The 15,578-nt window shown below is 38.4% G+C and overlaps 1 protein-coding gene across 3 annotated transcripts in view; it reads right to left on the bottom strand.

The window, feature by feature from the left end:
* ZNG1A (Zn regulated GTPase metalloprotein activator 1A) overlaps nt 1-15,578 on the bottom strand; it is a 59,751-nt gene that overhangs the window by 2,935 nt on the left and 41,238 nt on the right. For all 3 annotated transcript variants that reach the window (XM_026001580.2, XM_026001582.2, XM_026001581.2), the window contains 4 exons: nt 11,280-11,336; nt 7,369-7,420; nt 998-1,066; nt 830-895 (listed from right to left, as the gene is read on the bottom strand). In XM_026001580.2, the coding sequence (XP_025857365.1) occupies nt 830-895; nt 998-1,066; nt 7,369-7,420; nt 11,280-11,336 (244 nt within the window). The remainder of the gene's footprint in view (nt 1-829; nt 896-997; nt 1,067-7,368; nt 7,421-11,279; nt 11,337-15,578) is intronic.

The following is a 15,578-nucleotide window of genomic DNA, read 5'->3' as shown; positions in this document are numbered from 1 at the left end:
CATACTTCTGGAAACGAGAGTAGACAAATGACTACTGATCGGTTAAGCACACAACTAGAACCATTGCCCCCTGAGAAAAAACTTTCCGTGACATAAATACCCAAACATCAAGTAACACGAATGGGTTTCCAAACACAGAGCAAGAATTCCAGTCTTCTCTAACTCTGTTTATAGTATGATAACTGTTTAGTGTCTGCTAAATGCACCAAGCAACACAGATTTAGCTGCAGCAAGATTTCTGATGTTATTTCTCTGTTAATGAAGCTCTCTTGGAAAATTAAATGAAAAAAATATTCAAAGGGCGCCTGGGTGGCTCAGTTGGTTAAGTGTCTGACTCTTGATTTCAGCTCAGGTTATGATCTCAGGGTCGTGAGACTGAGCCCCACATGGGGCTCACACTGGGGACAGAACCTGCTTAAAATTTGTCTCCTTCCCACTCTCTCCCTCCCCACTGTTCCCTAACAACAACAACAAAGATGTTCATTCAGTTTTTTCTAACTGACCATGCTACATGCCAAGGAAAGGAGTTCCAGCGAGTCAAGCTCATCAGCCAGATAGCTGCTCAGAACACTTGGGAGGAGAAAACAGGAGGTGATGTTTCAAAGCACACAGGTTGTTTTAGCTGCAACACTAAATGAAGCTATGCAAATAAACCACGCTTTACGCAGTGATTTTCAAAGCTTCTTTTCAGCAATGGAAAAAAGAAAAAATGAAAACAAACAAAAGTTATTTGCTCTAAAACCAGTGCTTGTGTTTAAATACAGTTTAACAGTCAAGAAAGGAAAGGGCCTTTGTCCAAAAGTATAAAGGTAGAGACTGAACACTGTACCTTTAGCCGTATGACCTCCATGCAGTCATCATCCTTGTTTCTTACATTCTTCTCCCACAGAAGATTCTGCATCAAGTGACATATTTTAATAAGACTAACCATTGCTGCCAGCAACCACCATGTAACACAACAGGTGGCAAATCATTATCAGTTAAATAGTACATTCACCTGAATAAATATATTCAGACTTTCTTCCTTTGCATTTCCTGGTACTTCAAATGTCACCGTAATAATGCTCTAGAAATCAAGAGATAATCATGTTTTTTTTTTTAATAGTAATGTTGATATATTTTATAGCAATGTTGGTACATTTTAAGACAAAAGTAAGGAATACATTCATGAACATGTATGCTGCCTAACAACTATAGTGGGTCTATCTTTTTCACTATCTCGCTGAGTTCTAGTGGCAGTAATTCCATTTTTAGTATTCTGCAGAGGTGATCAGTGGGTTCATATTTAAACAGAGAAACTTTCATGAAAGGATATTCATGGTTTAATTCATTCCTTCCAGGACTCTCAGCACTAAGTGGGAAGGTAGTATCTACAGTGTACTTGACTATCTACCAAGCCAGGTACTATTGCCTGGGTCACTTCATCTTTTCATTTACTCTGTGATAACAATCCTGTGGAATAAAGAGAATTACTTTCCTTTTATAAATTGGGGAGGAATAAGGTTCAGAAAAATTAAACTACTTAGAGCTGGGAAACTCAAAAACAAAAGTATAATTCTGTTCTCTGGAAAAAATACAAAGGAAAATTCAGCTTATCTCTGACCAAGCATGTGCCAAACGGAAAAAGAGTATCTGGAGATGAGAATACGAGTAGAATGTCACCTTTGGTTTGAGAAGGTTGACATCATTTAGAATGTTAACGCTGAGATTTATTTTTCCTCCTGCTCCTGATAAATATCTCACTGTCCACTCTAAGGAACCAGAAGCTCAAAATTTCCTGTAGCTGGTCACATAACTAAAATCCAAAGCTCCATTTGTTCCTGTAACCAAAATTTCAACTTAATGATGAAAATACACAAGGGCTAAACATAAAATGATGATAACACAACCCTCCCCCCCCCTTGAATAATTAGGATAAGATGCTCAAGCCAAGCTTTAGAACAGGAAGGAGAAACATAGTAAAGCACGGCTTTCAATAATTTCCTAAAACTTCATATATTAACAGCAATTTTATTCACGAACAGAAAAGCACAAGGCTTTTTTTTTTTTTTTTAAGATTTCATTTATTTATTCATGAGAGACACACAGAGAGAGGCAGAGACATAGGCAGAGGCAGAAGCAGGCTCCCTGCAGGGAGCCTGGCTGCAGGACTCAATCCCAGGACCCTGGGATCATGCCCTGAGCCAAAGGCAGATGCTCAACTGCTGAGTCACTCAGGTGCCCCAGCAGACAGGCTTATAGCAGAGAATATGAAAAGACCAAGTTGTTTTTTATCCAAACATATAGGACTGCAAAAGGTCAGTACTAAAGACCAATCTAAGGACAAAATATATTGACATTTAGTCTCCACTGTTGCTAGCAACAGGAAAAGCAGAAAGCACTTTCTTGTGAGACATGAAAGCCAACTATAATCGACTTTAAAATGTCAGCTTTTTAAAAGTACTTATTTTGTCACCATAGCCAAGAGATGGAAACAGTATAACACTAACAGACGGATAAAGACAATGCAGTATAATAGTTTGGTACTAACATGTGGCATATTAATGAACCGTTATTCATCTTAAAGAAAAGGAAATTCTGCCCATGTGCCACAAACATGGATGAGCCTTGAGGACACCATGCTAAGTGATGTAAGCCAGTCATAGAAGGACAAATACTGCATGATTCCACTTAAGCGAGGTATCTACATGGTCAAACTTACAGAAGTAAAAAGTAGAAGGGTGGTTGCCAGGGTTAGGTGGTGAGGGAAATGGGGAGCTGCTGTCCAGTGAACACAGTTTCAGTCATGCAAGATGAAAAAGTCCTAGAGATCTGCTGTACAAGACTACGCAGAGAGTTATCAGCTAATGATACCGTACTTAAACATTTATCAAGAGCAGGGATCCTGGGCAGCCCAGGTGGCTCAGCGGTTTAGCGCTGCCTTCAGTCCAGGGCGTGATCCTGGAGACCTGGGATCGAGTCCCACGTCGGGCTCCCTGCACGGAGCCTGCTTCTCCCTCTGCCTGTGTCTCTGAATCTCTCTCTCTCTCTGTATGTGTCTCTCATGAATAAATAAAATCTTTAAAAAAAAAATTTATCAAGAGGGTAGGTCACATGTGTTTGCCATAATCTTTTTTTTTTAAAGATTTTATTTATTTATTAGAGACACAGAGAGAGAGAGAGAGGGAGGGGCAGAGACACAGACAGAGGGAGAAGCAGGCTCCGTGCAGGGAGCCCGACGTGGGACTCGATCCCAGGTCTCCAGGATCACGCCCTGGGCTGAAGGCGGCATTAAACCACTAAGCCATGGGGGCTGCCCGCCATAATTTCTTTTATTTTTATTTATTTATTTATTTATTTATTTATTTATTTATTTATTATTATTTTTTATTTTTTAATTTTTTTCCCGCCATAATTTTTTTAAAGCACTTATTTTTAAATCTAAATAAACACATTCTGCTTTTAAAATATTTGTTTTAGGGATCCCTGGGTGGCGCAGCGGTTTGGCGCCTGCCTTTGGTCCAGGGCGCGATCCTGGAGACCGGGATCGAATCCCACGTTAGGCTCCCGGTGCATGGAGCCTGCTTCTCCCTCTGCCTATGTCTCTGCCTCTCTCTCTCTCTCTCTCTCTGTATGACTACATAAAAAAAAAAAAAAAAAAAATTTAAAATATTTGTTTTATAAGTTTAATAGTATGCATTTAAATAGTTTTCTTTCCCTCTTAAAGCAATCACTACAAATACCTAAAAGTCCATATCAAAATGTATAGCAATTATATAACATATCAAAATATATAGTAAAACACTCATAATTTGTCATTTTCAAAAGACCGTAGCAATTCAACCTTTCAAACTACTTAAAATGGGCAACCTAGGTGGCTTAGTGGTTTAGCGACACCTTCGGCCTGGGGCGTGATCCTGGGGACCTGGGATCGAGTCCCATGTCAGGCTCCCTGCATGGGGCCTGCTTCTCCCTCTGCCTGTGTCTGTGCCTCTCTCTCTCTGTGTGTCTCTCATGAATAAAAAAATAAAACCTTAAAAAAAAAACCTGCTCAAAATGTATTTTATTCAGTTGGATAACTTGGGTTTTAATATTGGAAAGGTCTCAAAATGGAACTCAATACTGCTTTATCCTAGCTTAACGAATTCTTACTGGGAATGACATTGCTTTTGGCAGGTTAGAGATATGACAATATTTCTAAGGGGTACAATTAACTTCAGGATGAGATTAAATGGGTTTTAAAAATTATGCCAATGTATCAGGGGGCTCAAGGAGTGAGATACACAATTTAGAACTAGATGTTTTTCTGCACCAATACACTCTTCACACAGTAGACAAACCTTAAAGATGAAATCTGCAAACTCCCAGTGCAGAGGATGAGGGTCACAACTCATAATTCCTAACTTAATAAACTATGCACAGACTGCCATTTGAGTTTTTTCACCTTCTCACCCTCCAACCCTGGGTCCTCCTTATAGGGAGGAACAAGGAGTCCATGAAAGCTAGAGAGCTGCATTACAGAGGATTCAGGAATAAAACTTTAATAACATACCTACTATATCTTAGATATTATCCATATCAGACTTTTTCCCAGTTGTTTTGAATCTAAAATTAACTCTCTTTTCCCCAGACACAGGAAGAAGCAAAATACCAAAGCAATCAGTCAGAAAAAAAAAATAAGGTACTACCCCTAAAATAAAATTTAGGAATAACTCCAAACTTTTAGTTTTCTTGTCTGTTTTTTTTTTTTTATTTTTATTTTTTTTATCTCCCAGGATATTTCCCTTGGTGTCCTACTCTTTGGCAAACAATATCTAACATGCAACAACTTCTGCCTATTTTCTTTCTCTGGAAGTAACATGTTCAACCCCAAATGTGAAACTCTACATGGGTCATTTCAAATGTGATACTCTGCCACCAAGTATGAAGCTGAAAGTCTGGTATCCTTCTCCAAATCAATGTGCCTTCCAGGTTTCTCTAGGCCTCGGCCTCTCCAGCCAAGCAGGCTTGTTTCCCAGCACTTCTCCCATCTTTCTGCCCCAGCATCAGTCAGTAAGGCTATTCAGGCAAGTCTACGTGTGAATCAGCCCTCGATTTATCCCATTTCTATTCCCCCTGTGACCCACACAGTGCAGGCTCTTGTCACAGGGCATCCTCCTGCTTGGTCTCCTGATATCAGCTCCAATCCTGCTTACCTGACGCTGTGGGACAGCACAGCATGAATTCTGCTTGCCCCGCACATCAGCACATCAAAGACCAACACCTGAGCTCAGGATTCAAATACTAAACATCCACCAAGATTTCTACACAAGGGTCCTCTTCTAGAGCATTCTCACTTTTCCAATTTCAAAAATTTGGATTTCTCTTTCCTTTCTTCCAAACAAAAACCTCCTTGTCTAAGTCTATGTTTTGATGTTTTACTCAGAATAGCAGTTGCATCTTTGCAAAGAGTGCTGCTAATTGGAAAGAGACACAAGAGAACTCCCTTAACAATTGTGGAAATCTGTATCTCCATCTAAGAGGGAATTACAGAGATAGATGTTCATGTGTGCAGATGGACCGATACACAGGCACAAATATATGTAAAGACACGCTAACTTGTATGCTAAAAACTTGTAAGCTTTACTGTATGTTAAAAATAAATAAATAAAACCAACTATCTTTCATAAAGTCTCAGACCCACTAAACCAAAGAAGACCCACAGTCCTTTGTCTGCAGTATTATATTCCGCCCTTTCTTATTGATCTAAAGCAGGAGAGTGCATCGGAATCTCCTGCAGAGTCTTTAAAAAAAAAAAAAAAGACATGCCCTACTTACTGGTGAAATAACACACTGTCTGGGGTTTGTTTTAATACACTCCAGCAAGGGCAAGGGCACTTGCAGTTTTATTATACTATTCTACTTTTATGTATATTTGAAATTTTCTGTTTAAAAAATACTCCACCAGAAGAAATGTGGAGCAGAGGAAATAAAATCAGCAAAAAGCTGGCAGCCACTGCAACTAGGTTCCTTTTGCTATTCTCTGTACTTTTGTATATCTTTGGAAATTTCTGTAAATAAATGTTAAAAATGTACATACATTTTAATTTGCACATACCCAGGCCCCACTCCAGCATATATGACAGGTGGGGACTACTGAGAACATCCAATATATATATTTTTAAAGTTCCCACAAGTAACTCTGATGTTCCCCATTTGAGAATCACAGCTTTTCATTCTTAGAACAAATATTCACTGAGCAGCACCATACACCATGCCCTGTGCTAAGCACTGAGGAATCCACATTTAAGGAGTACACAGATTACTACAAGGAAAAAAGCATTTCAACCCAAACTACAAGGCATTATCAATGCCATGACAGGGTATGTGCAAGATACCCCAGGTATGGACACTAGCAATTATAAAGATTCTTGAAAGAGACTACTACATTCTTCATCTTTTACACCTATGACTCCTAGTGTGATGTCCCTCACCTGGAAAGTCCATAAGAATACGTTTCTGGTTCATCTTTAGGACTACTGCTGAGTAAACAGTTGGTTTTTCCCAAAAATTCTACCACCAGAGAATTGTATTTCTCTCATTCACTCATTTTAAGAATTCCAAAAATGAATATTTTATTAAGTTTCTGAGAGGAAGAGTGGCACAAACACGGTAGTATAGGTCCTTATAAATACGAGCCAGAATGAAGACAAACAAAAAAGTGGCCCCATCATAAAAAGTAATCCTTCAAAGGCTGAGTGATGGTTTCCAGAGGAGGGAAGACCAGACACCACTCACTCACAGGCCTCCTTGCTCTCACCATGTTTAAATGGAACAAAGAAGTTACCTGAAACCTCCACCGTCTATGACTTGCTTAAAAGAAAGACGAGTACAGTGAAAACATGTTTTTTTTGTTTGTTCCTAGTAGCTTCAATATTTACCTCAGGAGTACAGTCTGAGAGCTCCTAAATGAAGGACACCTGAGGGAGTCAGGTTTTCAGTGCTAGATGCAGGTGAAACTCAAAGTCAATTTTTATTTAAGCAGTAAATGCTTTTACCAGACTTTCCCTTAATCTGTTAGTTCAACATAGTTAAAAATAGGCTGCATATAGAACTCCCAGGCTGCTTTTAAGTGGTGATTTCTTACCACAAGAACGGATCAACTCTGCTGAATGACCTGTTGAATGGAGAAGCTAGCAAGCATGATTTCTTAAGATTCTAAAAAACTCTGGTTTGATGAATTCCTGTTAGACTTTAAGAAGCTAAATGAGATTACCTCAAAAGCACTCATATTCTAAAAATTAGCAACACAGTTCAAAAATATTTTTTTAGCAAGTCTCAAATAAAACAATGCTAAAAGAACCAATTTATTTTTTTTAATGCTTAAAATTCTTTAAAGATGTTTTTTACCTGATCAAGGTGAGGCTGTGTTGTTGGCACATGCTGAAGTTTTTTCTGCAAACTAAAAACAGCTGATTATAAATTCAGAGATCAATATACTTCCGATTTAACCTTCTACGTTACTTAGAATACAGAGCTACATAAAAGAAGAGAGTTTCCACAACTCAATTATACAGTTCCAATTTTACATACTGTTTACGTATTCTAATAGCAAAAAACTAGCAGGTTGTTTAAAGATTTTTCCTGATGATGTGTACACATTTAACAAACACGCAAGAATATTGGTGGTTGCCAGAGGGGAGGGGGATGGGGCATGGGAGAAGTAAAGGGGACTAAGATGTACAAACTTCCAGTTACAAAATAAATAATTCAAAGATGAAAAGCAGAGAATATAGTCAATAATAGTGTAGTAACATTGTATGGTGACCACATTTAGGAAAGTGAGCACTAAGTAAGATACAGAATTCTCAATTCACTATTTTGTACATCTGAAAATAAAACATTGTATGTTACACTTCAATAAAAAATGTACATAAGTTCACATGCATAATATACGCACAATACAGAAAAAACTAATCTTCAGCAACATGATTTTGTGTGGTTAAATATGTCAGCACATTTCTTTTCAATTCCAACAGATCTATTACTGGTCTAGAAAAATACAGATACAAATTTCCTCAACATGCCCCATGCTTCCTAATGTGAAAATAATGCTAGTACCTAAAGAAAGTTAGAAGAGTGTATTTTTTCCTTTATCAACGTTTTCCCTTAAACATATCTACTTATTAGGAAATAAGTAGTATCCACAAATATAAGTTTCGGGTCAGATGCCAGTGAGAGAAAACAAAAAGAATCTTAAAAATGTACTGTTTTGATATGAAAAAGAACAAGAAGATCAATATGGCACAAGTTATACCCTTAACAACTGTAGCACACATTTGGACACTGATGGTGGTAAAGGCTGAGAGGAGGAAAAGGACTTAAAATCTTGCAGATGTTTTGCTTTGCAGAACAGTGAGGGGTAAATTAGTAACAGGGAGTTTAGAAAAGAGAAGAGGATTGTAGGAACTGCTGGAGGGAAATGAGCCTCACTGGAGGGGGTCTTAGTAGAGAAAGTGTCAAATTAAATCCTTCCCAGCTGGTTGCTCAGGAAAGGATTCTCCATTTTAGCAACTGAGCACAATGAAAAGTTATGCACAGGCCTGAGCCAGAAAGGGCATCACATAAGTAGATACTTCTTTAAGTGTCACCAATGCATTATCACTGTTTTTAAGCAAGTGTGGGATGAGATTATCTTAGAAAATGTTTGAAAAATCACACACTCTCTCATGTTCAATATTTAATGTTGTTAAAAATAACTGCCAACAACTTGTGCAAGGAAGGAAAAAGTTTTCTTCAACCCTCTTAGATCCTGGCCAGGTGTGAAAATTAGAACGATTAACAGGAGAAAAGTGTACAAGTTTATTAATTTAAGTTTTTTAAAAAAATATATTATTTTAGAGAGAGAAAGAGAGAACGTGCAGGGGAGAGGAGCAAAGGGAGAGGGAGAGAGAATCCCAAGTAGACTCTCGGCTGAGTGCCAAGCATGGAGCCCAACACAGGGCTGAATCCCAGGACCCTAAGGTCATGATCTGGGCCAAAACAAGAGTCAGACACTTAACCGACTGAGGCAGTCAGATGCCCCTATTAATGTAAATTTTATGTTACAAAGGAGCCTTCATAAAGAAATGAAAAACCAAAGAAATGGTTAAACCTGAGTGTTTTTATGCTACATTTGATGAAGAGTGGAAGGCTGAGGAAAGATGCAAGGGGGGCAGAGTATGAAACAAGTGTTAAACTGGGGGATATTCAGAGAGACCAGTATTTTCAGATTCCTCCGTGAGTACTTTAGTCTTTAGAGATAAGGATGTTCCTTTCCTCTGGGCACAGGGAGGGTACTCTCACGTGAGGCTTTTGTGAGTCAACTACTTCAGAAGAAATGGGAGAAAATATTTCCAAATCACATATCTGGTAAGGTGTAATACCTAGAATATATATATATATATATATATATATATATATATATATATATATATATATATAAAACTCCTCCAGCTTGGCCCAAAACAACAAACCACCTGATTAAAAAATGGATGCAGTATTTGCATAGACATTTCTCCAAAGATGATGATCTACAAATCGCCACTAAGCATATGAAAAGATGTTCGTGATCTCTAACCATTAGAAAAATGCAAAGCATAACCACAATGAGCTGCCACCTCACACTCAGGAGGATGGCTACTACCAAAACCAACTGGAAATACCAAGTGTTGGCCAGGTCGTGGAGAAACTGGAACCCTGTACGCTGCTGGTGGCAAGTTCAAATGGTGCAGCTGTTGTGAATAATAGTATGGCATGCCTCAAATATTAAAAATACATGAAAGCAGAAATCTCAAAGAGACATTTGCACACCCACATCACAGCAACATTGTTCACAACAGCCAAGAGGTGGAAGCAACCCAAATGTTCACCAATGGATGGATGGATGAAGAAAACGTGGTACGTACATACGATGGGATATTATTTAGCATTAAAGGAAAGAAATCCTGTCACATGCTCCAACATGAACCTTGAGGATTAAGTGAAATAAGCCAGTTACAATATAACAAATGCCATAACTTTCACTGGTATAAGGAATCTAGATTCTTTTTTTTTTTTTAATTATTTATTTGACAAAGAGAGCAAGAGAGAACACAAGTGGTGGGGAGGGGCAGAGGGAAAAGGAGAAGCAGACTCCCTGCTGAAAGGGGAGCCCAACACAGGGTTTGATCCCAGAACCCCAAGATCATGACCTGAGTTGAAGGCAGCTGCTAACTGACTGAGCCACCCAGACACCCCTAAAGTAGTCAAATTCTTAAAAACAGATAATAGAGGGCAGCCCGGGTGGCTCAGCGGTTTAGTGCCACCTTCAGCCCAGGGCCTGATCCTGGAGGCCTGGGATTGAGTCCCACGTCAGGCTCCCTGCATGGGGCCTGGTTCTCCCTCTGCCTGTGTCTCTGCCTCTCTCTCTCTCTCTCTGTGTGTGTCTCTCATGAATAAATAAGTAAAATCTTTTAAAAAAAGAAAAAAAAACAGATAATAGATTGGTGGTTGCCAGGTGCTGAACATGGAGAGCTGTCATTCAACAGTTACAGAGTTTCACTTCGGCAAGATGAGAAGTTCTGTAGAACTATTGCACAACAATGTGAATATATTTTACACTACTGAGTTGTACACTTAAAAATAAGATGATTATTAAAAACAACAACAAAAAGATACTGATGTCCAGGGAAGAAACACATTCCTCTCCCTTATCAAAAAGATTTCCTCCAGGGAAAGAAACAGGAAAGTGATACATCACTTAGGAGAAAGAAGAAGTCTGTAGGAATACCTCAAGCTAAAAATTTTTTATGTATTTCATGCATTTTCTTATAAAGTATTACACACAGTGGTTGGTGTAGACATATTAATTAATCCTTAACATTAACTACCATTTACACTACGATTTCTTTTTTTTTTTTTAATTTTTATTTACTTATGATAGCCACAGAGAGAGAGAGAGAGGCAAAGACATAGGCAGAGGGAGAAGCAGGCTCCATGCACCAGGAGCCCGACGTGGGATTCGATCCCGGGTCTCCAGGATCGCGCCCTGGGCCAAAGGCAGGCGCCAAACCGCTGCGCCACCCAGGGATCCCTACACTACGATTTTTATAGGAAATGTATTATGATTTCTAAACATCCAATTAATAAAAGTTTCAAGAACATAATCATTAGGAATGATCCAAAGGAATGATAAGACATTTAAATAAAATGTGTAACTGTATAAACCATTCCTGTAATTTCTATAACTATGGAATAAAAAGTACATTACAATAAAAGTGAGCAAAATACAGAAAACATACCTTATTCCAGAAAGGCTGTCAAAGGCATGAAGATCTAATACATTAGAGAGATCAACTCTAAAAGGAAGAAATCCAGTGTTAACAATGGGAAATTCTGTGAAAAATATTCAATTAATCAAGGAAAAAATCTAAGACTTTTGCCAAAAATGTAGACCTAAAATTTAATCTATATATCATATTGGGAAACACATAAAAATGACAAGCAAGGAGCAAAAAGCTTTTTGTCAAACTTTGTAATAGAATTTCTTCATAAAATTTAAAAAAACAGTAAACAGTATAAAGTCAAGGCAGAAAATTACTTGATCATTGCTTCAATAAGCTATTTATATTTATATTTTTACTTTAAATTCTCTTTTCAATCCTCTAAATTTATAAGCTTGATTTCAAATACATTTTTACACCCCCCCAAAAAAAATCAGTTATAGAAATGGAATTTTGCAAAGCAGCAGCTTATTACTCAAAAGATGAAATGGAGGAAGTAAAGCAAATTGAACTAGTGTGGCAATACAGTACCACCTTACCTTGGGAATGTCTGTATTTCTTTTACTTCACCTCCCCCCTTCCATGATATAACAGGTAATATTTTAAGAATATGAGGAGTCAGGGAACTAATGTATAAATGTTCACTCTATGACTCTAATCTACATCCTATGAATGTGGTTTATTTCCTTCAGGCCAGAGTTGCAGAGACTGCAACATCACAGTTAGTTCTCTATCTGAATAAATATTATTTCCATGGGAATTATTTAGAGGTAATTATGGCTTTATTAGGAAAGCAGTGATTCAAATCAGAGGAGAATATCCTATCACAGACAGAGCTTTACTTTTGATTTAAGTACAAAGACTAGTAAGTTCCAATTTTTACATGAGTCTGTAAAACAGCAGAGGACAGTGATCCTTAGCCTTTATTATCAAAGTTTACAACGAAGGAATATTTCAAGAAAGTGAGAGCAGTATGAATCTCCAAATTAGACTCTGAGAATTTGCCATTTTTCTGTCACAAGGAAAATAAAACTTAATCAAATTCAAGATTTTTAAAAATATGCCAACATGTAAGCCAAACCACCTCCTGTAACTTAGGAGTGACCAGCTCTGCCTGTTTTGCTGATTCTCAGCAGTCTGCCATATATTCATGCCTGCGGCAACAATACTGTTTGATCATGAATACTTATCCTGGCATAAGGCAGACATATTCCCATCTTACTAAAAGAGTAACATTCCAAAGTTATATGTTAATAAACTATAACAACACTTCAAATTCAGGACATTCTAGATGAAAAGAATCAGGAAAATCATCAAAGAAGTAAATGTTCCATGAAGACATTTTTAAATACCAACTTACATAAGAGATCAAAGCCTTAACATTAAACATATTTCCATTTTCACCATGACAGTTGAGTAAATGTTTATACTGATACATGCAAATGAATGAACTTCTCCCCCAAGTTTATCACCTTTACCTTAGGAAATAGCTAGTTTAAAATGTACACCTGCCAATCATCTGGATATCGAAATTCAGGCCAACTGTATGAATACTGAAAGTCAGTTTTGAAACACACATTTCTTAAATAAACAGTTTCACTCTGACAGTGTTCTTAAGAATCTATGTCTCAAGTTTAGAAATAATTCTGCTTGATACTCAGAATCTTTTGATATTTCCAAAACACACAGGATCAACACTAGATCTGTACCTGTTAAAATTTAGAGAATAAGCCTCCACTGAAGCTGCCTCAAAGTAGCTGCTGCCCTTGCTCCTGTGGCAGAGCTGGGATGCTAGGGGTGCCAGGGTTCATGCCTCTCTTTTCTGTACACATGGGGAAAGGGCTGGAATAGGGCTGGGGGAGCTCTGCTCCCACCTGGACCAGACTGGGGCTCTCCACTGCGAGGACCACTGGGGGATGGGGAGTGCTAGAGCAGTGTTGGAGGGGAGGGGCAAAAAAAATCTACAGAGAATATATGTGCTGCCAAAGCGAGCACATACAGAGAATAAAATAATACCAGTCTCTCACTGTATCTCACCAGATTGAAATGGAGAGGAAAACAGGAAAAGCCTAAAGTTCCAGATTAGAGTTAACATGGACCTGCCCAAAATCTAGTACCATGAAAAGTAAATTTCTTCATTCATCCAATTAAAAACTAATTCTATGGCATGAAATATATTTAATTTCCTTCATTAGAGATAAAAATATCAGATATTTCCAGAACAGTAATACAAAAAAATAAAAACGAAAAGATGATTACCATCAGTTTTTATGTGGTGCAGAGGGGAGGTCAGCTGCTACTCTGAGATTAGTTTTCCAAAGTTCAATGAGTCTCCTAAACAGGGGCCACCAGCCAATCCCAGATTTACAAATTGTCATACCCATCCAATAGCTAAATCCTGAACTCCAGAACCAGATTTCCGAAGACCTTCCCCAGTGGCACCTCAAACTCACTATCTACAAAACTCAACTAACCACCTTTTATCAAATCCTTGCTATCACTACCTCACCTGGAAGCTGCTCCTGCTTTAGGTGGAGAATTGCATCATATTCAATCCTTCTCCAGGACTCATTCTGCTTTTAAAATCTTTCACTAAACTCCTTTTTGCCCACAGGAAAAAAAAAATCCAAAGTATATATTATGGCATTCAAGATCTTTTGTGGAAAGTTCTCCATCTCTTCAGTCTTTTTCTCTCTGCCACATACCATGTGCTATAGTCATTCTAAAATACTCACAGGTCCCTGGAATACAAAATCTTCCTTATGCCTAAAAAGCATCACTACTCTTATTCATTGGGAAAATCCTATTCATTCTTCAAGACTCAGGTCAATAATCACCTTCTCAAAATGTCCTGAATCTTCATCAAGAAGACCTGGGTAGTTGTTGCTTTATCTCCCGGTTCCTATAGGACCCTACACAATTAATACTGATGTTTTATTAATTATATTTAATATATTGAGCTTGTTTACTTCTGTCTCCCCCAAATGACTCAACACCTACTCCAAAGGCAGTTTTTGCTTTACCCATTGCTTAAATCCTCAACAAGCCAAGAAATGCCTAACAACTAAGAGAAAGCCCAGTAAGTAGTTTGTTGAATTAATATTACTGAACAACTGAATTTTGGTTTTCCTCTGTTCAGTCCTCTGAAATATCTAAGACTAAAAAAGAGTCAGGAAGAGGTAAGAATGGTCCTTCTTGGGACCCCTGGGTGGCTCAGCGGTTGAGCGTCTGGCTTAGGCTCAGTGCATGATCCCAGGATCCGGGATCCAGTCCCACATCTGGCGGGCTCCTTACAAGAAGCCTGCTTCTCCCTCTGCCTGAGTCTCCGCCTCTCTCTGTCTCTCAAGAATAAATAAATAAATGTTAAAAAAAAAAAAAAAAAAGAATGGCCCTTCTTCTGATCTTCCACTTCCCCTTCTTAAGTCTAAGTGGTCCATTAGAACTTCCATTTGCTTCAAAGTCAACTTAAGTCTTACCAATAAGACTCTTATTCCTCAACTTAAATATTCAAGGTAAGCCTTTTCTACATATGCTTACAGCAGTCTTATTATTGTCAGTTTCACTATCAGTGTTTGTCAACCACAAAATGCTTGAGACATTAAAATTTAAAAACAAAAAACCAAACACAATAAAACAAAACTTCCATCACTGACCTCAACCATTATTGTTAAAAACAAGATCTCTAGTTTCTAAACTGGGAAGCTCAAGTTGCTCTGCCTCAAGGAACTGAGGGAAATATTTAATGTAAGATTCATGACCAGGGTAAGAATTCTACCATGGAGGTCTGCTCTTCACTGAAAAAGATCTTAATTCAACTTCAGTCCTCACAGCAAGGAAGTACTATTTCAGAAAGTTCCTAGATTCTCAGATACAATGGCAAACACAAGACACTGAAGATAAGAGAGGATCCCTGGGTGGCTCAGCGGTTTAGTGCAGCCTTCAGCCCAGGGCCTGATCCTGGAGACCTGGACTGAGTCCTGCATCAGGCTCCCTGCATGGAGCCTGCTTCTCCCTCTGCCTGTGTCTCTGCCTCTCTCTCTCTCTCTCTCTCATGAATAAATAAATCTTAAAAAAGAGAGAGAGGCAGCGACACAGGCAGAGAGAGAAGCAGGCTCCATGCAGGGAGCCCGACACAGGACTCGATCCCGGGTCTCCAGGATCAGGCCCTGGGCTGAAGGCGGTGCTAAACCGCTGAGCCACCCGGGCTGCCCTAAATACAATCTTAAAAAAAAAAAAAAAAAGATACAGAAGAAAAAAGGAGATTTTATTTATGTGCTCATTCATCCATTTGAAGTAACTAAATTTAATCACTTCATA

This window comes from Vulpes vulpes, chromosome 1 (genome assembly GCF_048418805.1).
Source record: "Vulpes vulpes isolate BD-2025 chromosome 1, VulVul3, whole genome shotgun sequence".
NCBI classification, from domain to species: Eukaryota; Metazoa; Chordata; class Mammalia; order Carnivora; family Canidae; genus Vulpes; species Vulpes vulpes.
This window is presented reverse-complemented; position numbering and strand designations above follow the sequence as displayed.